This window comes from Pleurodeles waltl, chromosome 6 (assembly GCF_031143425.1).
Source record: "Pleurodeles waltl isolate 20211129_DDA chromosome 6, aPleWal1.hap1.20221129, whole genome shotgun sequence".
Lineage (NCBI taxonomy): Eukaryota > Metazoa > Chordata > Amphibia > Caudata > Salamandridae > Pleurodeles > Pleurodeles waltl.
The window spans coordinates 571,271,106-571,284,949 of NC_090445.1; the positions used below are offsets into that span (position 1 = coordinate 571,271,106).

The 13,844-nt window shown below is 48.6% G+C and overlaps 1 protein-coding gene across 1 annotated transcript in view; it reads left to right on the top strand.

Annotated features, from left to right (window-relative positions):
- Window positions 1-13,844, top strand: part of TBC1D22B (TBC1 domain family member 22B) — a 370,468-nt gene that overhangs the window by 193,079 nt on the left and 163,545 nt on the right. Inside the window, exon 7 of the mRNA XM_069238752.1 lies at window positions 13,199-13,264. Within this exon, the coding sequence (XP_069094853.1) occupies window positions 13,199-13,264 (66 nt within the window). The remainder of the gene's footprint in view (window positions 1-13,198; window positions 13,265-13,844) is intronic.

Below are 13,844 nucleotides of genomic sequence, written 5' to 3' on the forward strand. Positions count from 1 at the left end.
ACCACTGGAAGTGGAATGAGGGGGGCCTTTGGATGCCCACCTGTCTTACCACTGGCTTGACAGGTGGGGCAGGAGAGGCAAAACTCCTTAACCATGTTGGACATATTGGGCCAGTAGAAGTGGTTGACTAACCTCTCCCACGTCTTGGTTTGTCCCAAATGTCCAGCAAGGGGAATGTCATGGGCCAATGTTAGGATGAACTTCCTGAACAGCTGAGGCACTACCACTCTCCTAGTGGCACCAGGTTTGGGATCTCTGGCCTCAGTGTACAGGAGTCCATCTTCCCAATAGACCCTATGCGTTCCATTTTTCTTGCCTTTGGACTCTTCAGCAGCTTGCTGCCTAAGGCCTTCAAGAGAGGGACAGGTTTCTTGTCCCTTACACAGCTCCTCCCTTGAGGGTCCCCCTGGGCCTAAGAGCTCAACCTGATAAGGTTCAAGCTCCAAAGGCTCAGTTCCCTCAGAGGGCAGAACTTCTTCCTGAGAAGAGAGGTTCCCTTTCTTTTGCTGTGTTGCATTTGGTTTCCCAACTGACTTTCCTGTTCTCTTGGTAGGCTGGGCCATTCTTCCAGACTCCAGCTCTACTTGTTCACCCTGTGCCTTGCATTGTGCTCTTGTTTTCACACACACCAGTTCAGGGATACCCAGCATTGCTGCATGGGTTTTTAGTTCTACCTCAGCCCATGCTGAGGACTCCAGGTCATTTCCAAGCAGACAGTCCACTGGGATATTTGAGGAGACCACCACCTGTTTCAGGCCATTGACCCCTCCCCATTCTAAAGTAACCATTGCCATGGGATGTACTTTTCTCTGATTGTCAGCGTTGGTGACTGTGTAAGTTTTTCCAGTCAGGTATTGGCCAGGGGAAACCAGTTTCTCTGTCACCATGGTGACACTGGCACCTGTATCCCTCAGGCCCTCTATTCTAGTCCCATTAATTAAGAGTTGCTGTCTGTATTTTTGCATGTTAGGCGGCCAGACAGCTAGTGTGGCTAAATCCACCCCACCCTCAGAAACTAGAGTAGCTTCAGTGTGGACCCTGATTTGCTCTGGGCACACTGTTGATCCCACTTGGAGACTAGCCATACCAGTGTTACCTGGATGGGAGTTTGGAGTGGAACCTTTCTTGGGACAGGCCTTGTCTCCAGTTTGGTGTCCATGCTGTTTACAGCTATGACACCAGGCCTTTTTGGGATCAAAGTTTTTACCCTTGTACCCATTGTTTTGTGAAGAGGCTCTGGGCCCACCCTCCTGTGCAGGTTTTTGGGGGCCTGTAGAAGACTCTTTACTATTTTTAGTTTTGGTTGTCTCATCACCCTTCCCCTGGGGAGTCTTTGTGACCCCTTTCTTTTGGTCACCCCCTGTTGAAGTCTTGGACACCCTTGTCTTGACCCAATGGTCCGCCTTCTTTCCCAATTCTTGGGGAGAAATTGGTCCTAGGTCTACCAGATGCTGATGCAGTTTATCATTGAAACAATTACTTAACAGGTGTTCTTTCACAAATAAATTGTACAGCCCATCATAATTACTTACACCACTGCCTTGAATCCAACCATCTAGTGTTTTCACTGAGTAGTCAACAAAGTCAACCCAGGTCTGGCTCGAGGATTTTTGAGCCCCCCTGAACCTAATCCTGTACTCCTCAGTGGAGAATCCAAAGCCCTCAATCAGGGTACCCTTCATGAGGTCATAAGATTCTGCATCTTGTCCAGAGAGTGTGAGGAGTCTATCCCTACACTTTCCTGTGAACATTTCCCAAAGGAGAGCACCCCAGTGAGATCTGTTCACTTTTCTGGTTACACAAGCCCTCTCAAAAGCTGTGAACCATTTGGTGATGTCATCACCATCTTCATATTTAGTTACAATCCCTTTAGGGATTTTCAACATGTCAGGAGAATCTCTGACCCTATTTATGTTGCTGCCACCATTGATGGGTCCTAGGCCCATCTCTTGTCTTTCCCTCTCTATGGCTAGGATCTGTCTTTCCAAAGCCAATCTTTTGGCCATCCTGGCTAACTGGATGTCCTCTTCACTGGGGTTATCCTCAGTGATTTCAGAGGTGTTGGTCTCTCCTGTGAGGGAACCAGCATCTCTGACTATTATTTTTGGAGTCAGGGTTTGAGGGACCCTGTTCTCCCTAGATAGGACTGGTAGGGGGGAATTGTCCTCCAAGTCACTATCCTCTTCCTCTGAGTTGCCACCCTCAGAGGGGTTGGCCTTTTCAAACTCTGCCAAAAGCTCCTGGAGCTGTATTTTGGTAGGTTTGGGGCCCATTGTTATTTTCTTTATTTTACAGAGTGACCTTAGCTCCCTCATCTTAAGATGGAGGTAAGGTGTGGTGTCGAGTTCCACCACAGTCACATCTGTGCTAGACATTTTGCTTCTAAAAGTTGGAATACTTTTTAAGAATCTACAACTGGTTCTAGAATCTAATTCAAACTTTTACAAACTTTTAAACTCTAAAAGAAATGCTAAACAGGGACTTAACACACAAGGCCCTAGCAGGACTTTTAAGAATTTAGAAAACTTTTCAAATTGCAAAAATCAATTTCTAATGACAATTTTGGAATTTGTCGTGTGATCAGGTATTGGCTGAGTAGTCCAGCAAATGCAAAGTCTTGTACCCCACCGCTGATCCACCAATGTAGGAAGTTGGCTCTGTATGTGCTATTTCAAAGTAAGGAATAGCATGCACAGAGTCCAAGGGTTCCCCTTAGAGGTAAAATAGTGGTAAAAATAGATAATACTAATGCTCTATTTTGTGGTAGTGTGGTCGAGCAGTAGGCTTATCCAAGGAGTAGTGTTAAGCATTTGTTGTACATACACATAGACAATAAATGAGGTACACACACTCAGAGACAAATCCAGCCAATAGGTTTTGTTATAGAAAAATATCTTTTCTTAGTTTATTTTAAGAACCACAGGTTCAAATTCTACATGTAATAGCTCATTTGAAAGGTATTGCAGGTAAGTACTTTAGGAACTTTAAATCATAAAAATTGCATGTATACTTTTCAAGTTATTGACAAATAGCTGTTTTAAAAGTGGACACTTAGTGCAATTTTCACAGTTCCTAGGGGAGGTAAGTTTTGGTTAGTTTTACCAGGTAAGTAAGACACTTACAGGGTTCGGTTCTTGGTCCAAGGTAGCCCACCGTTGGGGGTTCAGAGCAACCCCAAAGTCACCACACCAGCAGCTCAGGGCCGGTCAGGTGCAGAGTTCAAAGTGGTGCCCAAAACACATAGGCTAGAATGGAGAGAAGGGGGTGCCCCGGTTCCGGTCTGCTTGCAGGTAAATACCCGCGTCTTCGGAGGGCAGACCAGGGGGGTTTTGTAGGGCACCGGGGGGGACACAAGTCCACACAGAAATTTCACCCTCAGCAGCGCGGGGGCGGCCGGGTGCAGTGTAGAAACAAGCGTCGGGTTTGTAATGGAAGTCAATGGGAGATCTAGGGATCTCTTCAGCGCTGCAGGCAGGCAAGGGGGGGGTTCCTCGGGGAAACCTCCACTTGGTCAAGGGAGAGGGACTCCTGGGGGTCACTCCTCCAGTGAAAGTCCGGTCCTTCAGGTCCTGGGGGCTGCGGGTGCAGGGTCTCTCCCAGGCGTCGGGACTTTAGGTTCAAAGAGTCGCGGTCAGGGGAAGCCTCGGGATTCCCTCTGCAGGCGGCGCTGTGGGGGCTCAGGGGGGACAGGTTTTGGTACTCACAGTATCAGAGTAGTCCTGGGGTCCCTCCTGAGGTGTCGGTTCTCCACCAGCCGAGTCGGGGTCGCCGGGTGCAGTGTTGCAAGTCTCACGCTTCTTGCGGGGAGCTTGCAGGGTTCTTTAAAGCTGCTGGAAACAAAGTTGCAGCTTTTCTTGGAGCAGGTCCGCTGTCCTCGGGAGTTTCTTGTCTTTTCGAAGCAGGGGCAGTCCTCAGAGGATGTCGAGGTCGCTGGTCCCTTTGGAAGGCGTCGCTGGAGCAGGATCTTTGGAAGGCAGGAGACAGGCCGGTGAGTTTCTGGAGCCAAGGCAGTTGTCGTCTTCTGGTCTTCCGCTGCAGGGGTTTTCAGCTAGGCAGTCCTTCTTCTTGTAGTTGCAGGAATCTAATTTTCTAGGGTTCAGGGTAGCCCTTAAATACTAAATTTAAGGGCGTGTTTAGGTCTGGGGGGTTAGTAGCCAATGGCTACTAGCCCTGAGGGTGGGTACACCCTCTTTGTGCCTCCTCCCAAGGGGAGGGGGTCACAATCCTAACCCTATTGGGGGAATCCTCCATCTGCAAGATGGAGGATTTCTAAAAGTCAGAGTCACCTCAGCTCAGGACACCTTAGGGGCTGTCCTGACTGGCCAGTGACTCCTCCTTGTTTTTCTCATTATTTTCTCCGGCCTTGCCGCCAAAAGTGGGGCCTGGCCGGAGGGGGCGGGCAACTCCACTAGCTGGAGTGTCCTGCTGGGTTGGCACAAAGGAGGTGAGCCTTTGAGGCTCACCGCCAGGTGTGACAATTCCTGCCTGGGAGAGGTGTTAGCATCTCCACCCAGTGCAGGCTTTGTTACTGGCCTCAGAGTGACAAAGGCACTCTCCCCATGGGGCCAGCAACATGTCTCGGTTTGTGGCAGGCTGCTAAAACTAGTCAGCCTACACAGATAGTCGGTTAAGTTTCAGGGGGCACCTCTAAGGTGCCCTCTGTGGTGTATTTTACAATAAACTGTACACTGGCATCAGTGTGCATTTATTGTGCTGAGAAGTTTGATACCAAACTTCCCAGTTTTCAGTGTAGCCATTATGGTGCTGTGAAGTTCGTGTTTGACAGACTCCCAGACCATATACTCTTATGGCTACCCTGCACTTACAATGTCTAAGGTTTTGTTTAGACACTGTAGGGGTACCATGCTCATGCACTGGTACCCTCACCTATGGTATAGTGCACCCTGCCTTAGGGCTGTAAGGCCTGCTAGAGGGGTGTCTTACCTATACTGCATAGGCAGTGCGAGGCTGGCATGGCACCCTGAGGGGAGTGCCATGTCGACTTACTCGTTTTGTCCTCACTAGCACACACAAGCTGGCAAGCAGTGTGTCTGTGCTGAGTGAGAGGTCTCCAGGGTGGCATAAGACATGCTGCAGCCCTTAGAGACCTTCCTTGGCATCAGGGCCCTTGGTACTAGAAGTACCAGTTACAAGGGACTTATCTGGATGCCAGGGTCTGCCAATTGTGGATACAAAAGTACAGGTTAGGGAAAGAACACTGGTGCTGGGGCCTGGTTAGCAGGCCTCAGCACACTTTCAATTGTAAACATAGCATCAGCAAAGGCAAAAAGTCAGGGGGCAACCATGCCAAGGAGGCATTTCCTTACACAACCCCCCCCCAAACGAAAGAGGATGAGACTAACCTTTCCCAAGAGAGTCTTCATTTTCTAAGTGGAAGAACCTGGAAAGGCCATCTGCATTGGCATGGGCAGTCCCAGGTCTGTGTTCCACTATAAAGTCCATTCCCTGTAGGGAGATGGACCACCTCAACAGTTTAGGATTTTCACCTTTCATTTGCATCAGCCATTTGAGAGGTCTGTGGTCAGTTTGAACTAGGAAGTGAGTCCCAAAGAGGTATGGTCTCAGCTTCTTCAGGGACCAAACCACAGCAAAGGCCTCCCTCTCAATGGCACTCCAACGCTGCTCCCTGGGGAGTAACCTCCTGCTAATGAAAGCAACAGGCTGGTCAAGGCCATCATCATTTGTTTGGGACAAAACTGCCCCTATCCCATGTTCAGAGGCATCAGTCTGCACAATGAACTGCTTAGAATAATCTGGAGCTTTTAGAACTGGTGCTGAGCACATTGCTTGTTTCAGGGTGTCAAAGGCCTGTTGGCATTCCACAGTCCAGTTCACTTTCTTGGGCATTTTCTTGGAGGTGAGTTCAGTGAGGGCTGTCACAATGGATCCATATCCCTTCACAAACCTCCTGTAATACCCAGTCAAGCCAAGGAATGCCCTGACTTGAGTCTGGGTTTTTGGAGCTACCCAGTCCAGAATAGTCTGGATCTTGGGTTGGAGTGGCTGAACTTGGCCTCCACCTACAAGGTGTCCCAAGTAAACCACAGTTCCCTGCCCTATCTGGCATTTGGATGCCTTGATAGAGAGGCCTGCAGATTGCAGAGCCTTCAAAACCTTCCTCAGGTGGACCAGGTGATCCTGCCAGGTGGAGCTAAAGACAGCAATATCATCAAGATAAGCTGTGCTAAAGGACTCCAAGCCAGCAAGGACTTGATTCACCAACCTTTGGAAGGTGGCAGGGGCATTCTTTAAACCAAAGGGCATAACAGTAAACTGATAATGCCCATCAGGTGTGGAGAATGCTGTCTTTTCTTTTGCTCCAGGTGCCATTTTTATTTGCCAGTACCCTGCTGTCAAGTCAAAGGTACTTAGAAATTTGGCAGCACCTAATTTATCAATGAGCTCATCAGCTCTTGGAATTGGATGAGCATCTGTCTTGGTGACAGAATTGAGCCCTCTGTAGTCCACACAAAACCTCATCTCTTTCTTTCCATCTTTGGTGTGAGGTTTGGGGACTAAGACCACTGGGCTAGCCCAGGGGCTGTCAGAGCGCTCAATTACTCCCAATTCCAGCATCTTGTGGACTTCCACCTTGATGCTTTCTTTAACATGGTCAGATTGTCTAAAGATTTTGTTCTTGACAGGCATGCTGTCTCCTGTGTCCACATCATGGGTACACAGGTGTGTCTGACCAGGGGTTAAGGAGAAGAGTTCAGGAAACTGTTGTAGGACTCTCCTACAATCAGCTTGCTGTTGGCCAGAGAGGGTGTCTGAGTAGATCACTCCATCTACTGTACCATCTTTTGGGTCTGATGACAGAAGATCAGGGAGAGGTTCACTCTCTGCCTCCTGATCCTCATCTGTTACCATCAACAGATTGACATCAGCCCTGTCGTGGAAGAGCTTAAGGCGGTTTACATGGATCACCCTCTTGGGGCTCCTGCTTGTGCCCAGGTCCACCAAGTAGGTGACCTGACTCTTCCTCTCTAGTACTGGGTAAGGGCCACTCCATTTGTCCTGGAGTGCCCTGGGAGCCACAGGCTCCAGGACCCAGACTTTCTGCCCTGGTTGGAACTCAACCAGTGCAGCCTTTTGGTCATACCAAAACTTCTGGAGCTGTTGGCTGGCCTCAAGGTTTTTGGTTGCCTTTTCCATGTACTCTGCCATTCTAGAGCGAAGGCCAAGTACATAGTCCACTATGTCCTGTTTAGGCTCATGGAGAGGTCTCTCCCAGCCTTCTTTAACAAGGGCAAGTGGTCCCCTTACAGGATGACCAAACAGAAGTTCAAAGGGTGAGAATCCTACTCCCTTCTGTGGCACCTCTCTGTAAGCGAAAAGCAGGCATGGCAAGAGGACATCCCATCTCCTTTTGAGTTTTTCTGGGAGCCCCATGATCATGCCCTTTAATGTCTTGTTGAATCTCTCAACTAAGCCATTAGTTTGTGGATGGTATGGTGTAGTGAATTTATAAGTCACCCCACACTCATTCCACATGTGCTTTAGGTATGCTGACATGAAGTTGGTACCTCTGTCAGACACCACCTCCTTAGGGAAACCCACTCTGGTAAAGATACCAATGAGGGCCTTGGCTACTGCAGGGGCAGTAGTCGACCTAAGGGGAATAGCTTCAGGATACCTGGTAGCATGATCCACTACTACCAGGATATACATATTTCCTGAGGCTGTGGGAGGTTCTAGTGGACCAACTATGTCCACACCCACTCTTTCAAAGGGAACCCCCACCACTGGAAGTGGAATGAGGGGGGCCTTTGGATGCCCACCTGTCTTACCACTGGCTTGACAGGTGGGGCAGGAGAGGCAAAACTCCTTAACCATGTTGGACATATTGGGCCAGTAGAAGTGGTTGACTAACCTCTCCCACGTCTTGGTTTGTCCCAAATGTCCAGCAAGGGGAATGTCATGGGCCAATGTTAGGATGAACTTCCTGAACAGCTGAGGCACTACCACTCTCCTAGTGGCACCAGGTTTGGGATCTCTGGCCTCAGTGTACAGGAGTCCATCTTCCCAATAGACCCTATGCGTTCCATTTTTCTTGCCTTTGGACTCTTCAGCAGCTTGCTGCCTAAGGCCTTCAAGAGAGGGACAGGTTTCTTGTCCCTTACACAGCTCCTCCCTTGAGGGTCCCCCTGGGCCTAAGAGCTCAACCTGATAAGGTTCAAGCTCCAAAGGCTCAGTTCCCTCAGAGGGCAGAACTTCTTCCTGAGAAGAGAGGTTCCCTTTCTTTTGCTGTGTTGCATTTGGTTTCCCAACTGACTTTCCTGTTCTCTTGGTAGGCTGGGCCATTCTTCCAGACTCCAGCTCTACTTGTTCACCCTGTGCCTTGCATTGTGCTCTTGTTTTCACACACACCAGTTCAGGGATACCCAGCATTGCTGCATGGGTTTTTAGTTCTACCTCAGCCCATGCTGAGGACTCCAGGTCATTTCCAAGCAGACAGTCCACTGGGATATTTGAGGAGACCACCACCTGTTTCAGGCCATTGACCCCTCCCCATTCTAAAGTAACCATTGCCATGGGATGTACTTTTCTCTGATTGTCAGCGTTGGTGACTGTGTAAGTTTTTCCAGTCAGGTATTGGCCAGGGGAAACCAGTTTCTCTGTCACCATGGTGACACTGGCACCTGTATCCCTCAGGCCCTCTATTCTAGTCCCATTAATTAAGAGTTGCTGTCTGTATTTTTGCATGTTAGGCGGCCAGACAGCTAGTGTGGCTAAATCCACCCCACCCTCAGAAACTAGAGTAGCTTCAGTGTGGACCCTGATTTGCTCTGGGCACACTGTTGATCCCACTTGGAGACTAGCCATACCAGTGTTACCTGGATGGGAGTTTGGAGTGGAACCTTTCTTGGGACAGGCCTTGTCTCCAGTTTGGTGTCCATGCTGTTTACAGCTATGACACCAGGCCTTTTTGGGATCAAAGTTTTTACCCTTGTACCCATTGTTTTGTGAAGAGGCTCTGGGCCCACCCTCCTGTGCAGGTTTTTGGGGGCCTGTAGAAGACTCTTTACTATTTTTAGTTTTGGTTGTCTCATCACCCTTCCCCTGGGGAGTCTTTGTGACCCCTTTCTTTTGGTCACCCCCTGTTGAAGTCTTGGACACCCTTGTCTTGACCCAATGGTCCGCCTTCTTTCCCAATTCTTGGGGAGAAATTGGTCCTAGGTCTACCAGATGCTGATGCAGTTTATCATTGAAACAATTACTTAACAGGTGTTCTTTCACAAATAAATTGTACAGCCCATCATAATTACTTACACCACTGCCTTGAATCCAACCATCTAGTGTTTTCACTGAGTAGTCAACAAAGTCAACCCAGGTCTGGCTCGAGGATTTTTGAGCCCCCCTGAACCTAATCCTGTACTCCTCAGTGGAGAATCCAAAGCCCTCAATCAGGGTACCCTTCATGAGGTCATAAGATTCTGCATCTTGTCCAGAGAGTGTGAGGAGTCTATCCCTACACTTTCCTGTGAACATTTCCCAAAGGAGAGCACCCCAGTGAGATCTGTTCACTTTTCTGGTTACACAAGCCCTCTCAAAAGCTGTGAACCATTTGGTGATGTCATCACCATCTTCATATTTAGTTACAATCCCTTTAGGGATTTTCAACATGTCAGGAGAATCTCTGACCCTATTTATGTTGCTGCCACCATTGATGGGTCCTAGGCCCATCTCTTGTCTTTCCCTCTCTATGGCTAGGATCTGTCTTTCCAAAGCCAATCTTTTGGCCATCCTGGCTAACTGGATGTCCTCTTCACTGGGGTTATCCTCAGTGATTTCAGAGGTGTTGGTCTCTCCTGTGAGGGAACCAGCATCTCTGACTATTATTTTTGGAGTCAGGGTTTGAGGGACCCTGTTCTCCCTAGATAGGACTGGTAGGGGGGAATTGTCCTCCAAGTCACTATCCTCTTCCTCTGAGTTGCCACCCTCAGAGGGGTTGGCCTTTTCAAACTCTGCCAAAAGCTCCTGGAGCTGTATTTTGGTAGGTTTGGGGCCCATTGTTATTTTCTTTATTTTACAGAGTGACCTTAGCTCCCTCATCTTAAGATGGAGGTAAGGTGTGGTGTCGAGTTCCACCACAGTCACATCTGTGCTAGACATTTTGCTTCTAAAAGTTGGAATACTTTTTAAGAATCTACAACTGGTTCTAGAATCTAATTCAAACTTTTACAAACTTTTAAACTCTAAAAGAAATGCTAAACAGGGACTTAACACACAAGGCCCTAGCAGGACTTTTAAGAATTTAGAAAACTTTTCAAATTGCAAAAATCAATTTCTAATGACAATTTTGGAATTTGTCGTGTGATCAGGTATTGGCTGAGTAGTCCAGCAAATGCAAAGTCTTGTACCCCACCGCTGATCCACCAATGTAGGAAGTTGGCTCTGTATGTGCTATTTCAAAGTAAGGAATAGCATGCACAGAGTCCAAGGGTTCCCCTTAGAGGTAAAATAGTGGTAAAAATAGATAATACTAATGCTCTATTTTGTGGTAGTGTGGTCGAGCAGTAGGCTTATCCAAGGAGTAGTGTTAAGCATTTGTTGTACATACACATAGACAATAAATGAGGTACACACACTCAGAGACAAATCCAGCCAATAGGTTTTGTTATAGAAAAATATCTTTTCTTAGTTTATTTTAAGAACCACAGGTTCAAATTCTACATGTAATAGCTCATTTGAAAGGTATTGCAGGTAAGTACTTTAGGAACTTTAAATCATAAAAATTGCATGTATACTTTTCAAGTTATTGACAAATAGTTGTTTTAAAAGTGGACACTTAGTGCAATTTTCACAGTTCCTAGGGGAGGTAAGTTTTGGTTAGTTTTACCAGGTAAGTAAGACACTTACAGGGTTCAGTTCTTGGTCCAAGGTAGCCCACCGTTGGGGGTTCAGAGCAACCCCAAAGTCACCACACCAGCAGCTCAGGGCCGGTCAGGTGCAGAGTTCAAAGTGGTGCCCAAAACACATAGGCTAGAATGGAGAGAAGGGGGTGCCCCGGTTCCGGTCTGCTTGCAGGTAAGTACCCGCGTCTTCGGAGGGCAGACCAGGGGGGTTTTGTAGGGCACCGGGGGGGACACAAGTCCACACAGAAATTTCACCCTCAGCAGCGCGGGGGCGGCCGGGTGCAGTGTAGAAACAAGCGTCGGGTTTGTAATGGAAGTCAATGGGAGATCTAGGGATCTCTTCAGCGCTGCAGGCAGGCAAGGGGGGGGTTCCTCGGGGAAACCTCCACTTGGTCAAGGGAGAGGGACTCCTGGGGGTCACTCCTCCAGTGAAAGTCCGGTCCTTCAGGTCCTGGGGGCTGCGGGTGCAGGGTCTCTCCCAGGCGTCGGGACTTTAGGTTCAAAGAGTCGCGGTACGGGGAAGCCTCGGGATTCCCTCTGCAGGCGGCGCTGTGGGGGCTCAGGGGGGACAGGTTTTGGTACTCACAGTATCAGAGTAGTCCTGGGGTCCCTCCTGAGGTGTCGGTTCTCCACCAGCCGAGTCGGGGTCGCCGGGTGCAGTGTTGCAAGTCTCACGCTTCTTGCGGGGAGCTTGCAGGGTTCTTTAAAGCTGCTGGAAACAAAGTTGCAGCTTTTCTTGGAGCAGGTCCGCTGTCCTCGGGAGTTTCTTGTCTTTTCGAAGCAGGGGCAGTCCTCAGAGGATGTCGAGGTCGCTGGTCCCTTTGGAAGGCGTCGCTGGAGCAGGATCTTTGGAAGGCAGGAGACAGGCCGGTGAGTTTCTGGAGCCAAGGCAGTTGTCGTCTTCTGGTCTTCCGCTGCAGGGGTTTTCAGCTAGGCAGTCCTTCTTCTTGTAGTTGCAGGAATCTAATTTTCTAGGGTTCAGGGTAGCCCTTAAATACTAAATTTAAGGGCGTGTTTAGGTCTGGGGGGTTAGTAGCCAATGGCTACTAGCCCTGAGGGTGGGTACACCCTCTTTGTGCCTCCTCCCAAGGGGAGGGGGTCACAATCCTAACCCTATTGGGGGAATCCTCCATCTGCAAGATGGAGGATTTCTAAAAGTCAGAGTCACCTCAGCTCAGGACACCTTAGGGGCTGTCCTGACTGGCCAGTGACTCCTCCTTGTTTTTCTCATTATTTTCTCCGGCCTTGCCGCCAAAAGTGGGGCCTGGCCGGAGGGGGCGGGCAACTCCACTAGCTGGAGTGTCCTGCTGGGTTGGCACAAAGGAGGTGAGCCTTTGAGGCTCACCGCCAGGTGTGACAATTCCTGCCTGGGAGAGGTGTTAGCATCTCCACCCAGTGCAGGCTTTGTTACTGGCCTCAGAGTGACAAAGGCACTCTCCCCATGGGGCCAGCAACATGTCTCGGTTTGTGGCAGGCTGCTAAAACTAGTCAGCCTACACAGATAGTCGGTTAAGTTTCAGGGGGCACCTCTAAGGTGCCCTCTGTGGTGTATTTTACAATAAACTGTACACTGGCATCAGTGTGCATTTATTGTGCTGAGAAGTTTGATACCAAACTTCCCAGTTTTCAGTGTAGCCATTATGGTGCTGTGGAGTTCGTGTTTGACAGACTCCCAGACCATATACTCTTATGGCTACCCTGCACTTACAATGTCTAAGGTTTTGTTTAGACACTGTAGGGGTACCATGCTCATGCACTGGTACCCTCACCTATGGTATAGTGCACCCTGCCTTAGGGCTGTAAGGCCTGCTAGAGGGGTGTCTTACCTATACTGCATAGGCAGTGAGAGGCTGGCATGGCACCCTGAGGGGAGTGCCATGTCGACTTACTCGTTTTGTCCTCACTAGCACACACAAGCTGGCAAGCAGTGTGTCTGTGCTGAGTGAGAGGTCTCCAGGGTGGCATAAGACATGCTGCAGCCCTTAGAGACCTTCCTTGGCATCAGGGCCCTTGGTACTAGAAGTACCAGTTACAAGGGACTTATCTGGATGCCAGGGTCTGCCAATTGTGGATACAAAAGTACAGGTTAGGGAAAGAACACTGGTGCTGGGGCCTGGTTAGCAGGCCTCAGCACACTTTCAATTGTAAACATAGCATCAGCAAAGGCAAAAAGTCAGGGGGCAACCATGCCAAGGAGGCATTTCCTTACAGTAGGTGACTGGTAGAAGTAGCTATCTGGTTTTATTAAGTTTTAGCAATATAAATGTAATTGCATGAAATAATTAGTTGCTTAATCATCTTGGCTTTTTGATTTTCAGATCCACATTGACATCCCAAGAACAAATCCCCTCATTCCTTTGTTCCAGCAGCCATTAGTACAGGAGGTAAGTTCAAAATCCCCTCCACCTTCTTTTGTCGGACTAGTGTATATTCTGGAAAAATTTACCAAACCTACCTTTTTTTCTGCTTGGTTCTTGTGGTACAAGGAGCACAGGACCCATGTTTGGGCATGCCTGTCACAGTTATGGCATGCCACTGAAGTAGACAAAAACGTAATGGGTGGAATACTTGAATTAATCTCAGCCACTGGTAATGACTCATGGCCACATTCCAGTCCATTGTTATTTTGACACCATGTGACCTCAATTTGAACCCAGTCATATGCAAATCATGCTCTGTTAGTAATAGTCCAGCCTGAACAGCCAATCCGTGTCATCCCTAAACCAATCCTATGGGGGGTTATGGTATTTCCTGTCTACATTTACATGTAGTCTATGCAGTGAATCTAAACTTGGAAAATTCTACTGGAATGTTATCCTCGATCTGTCAATGCAGCATTAGTTGGTTCTGCTGAAAACGAGGGGGGCTAGTGCTAGCTTTATCTATTGTGCAGCTGTGCATGTTGGACTGTTTTATATTTTCTGCTCTCTCTCTCTAGGCTTCTGGGTTAAACAGATCTGTTTC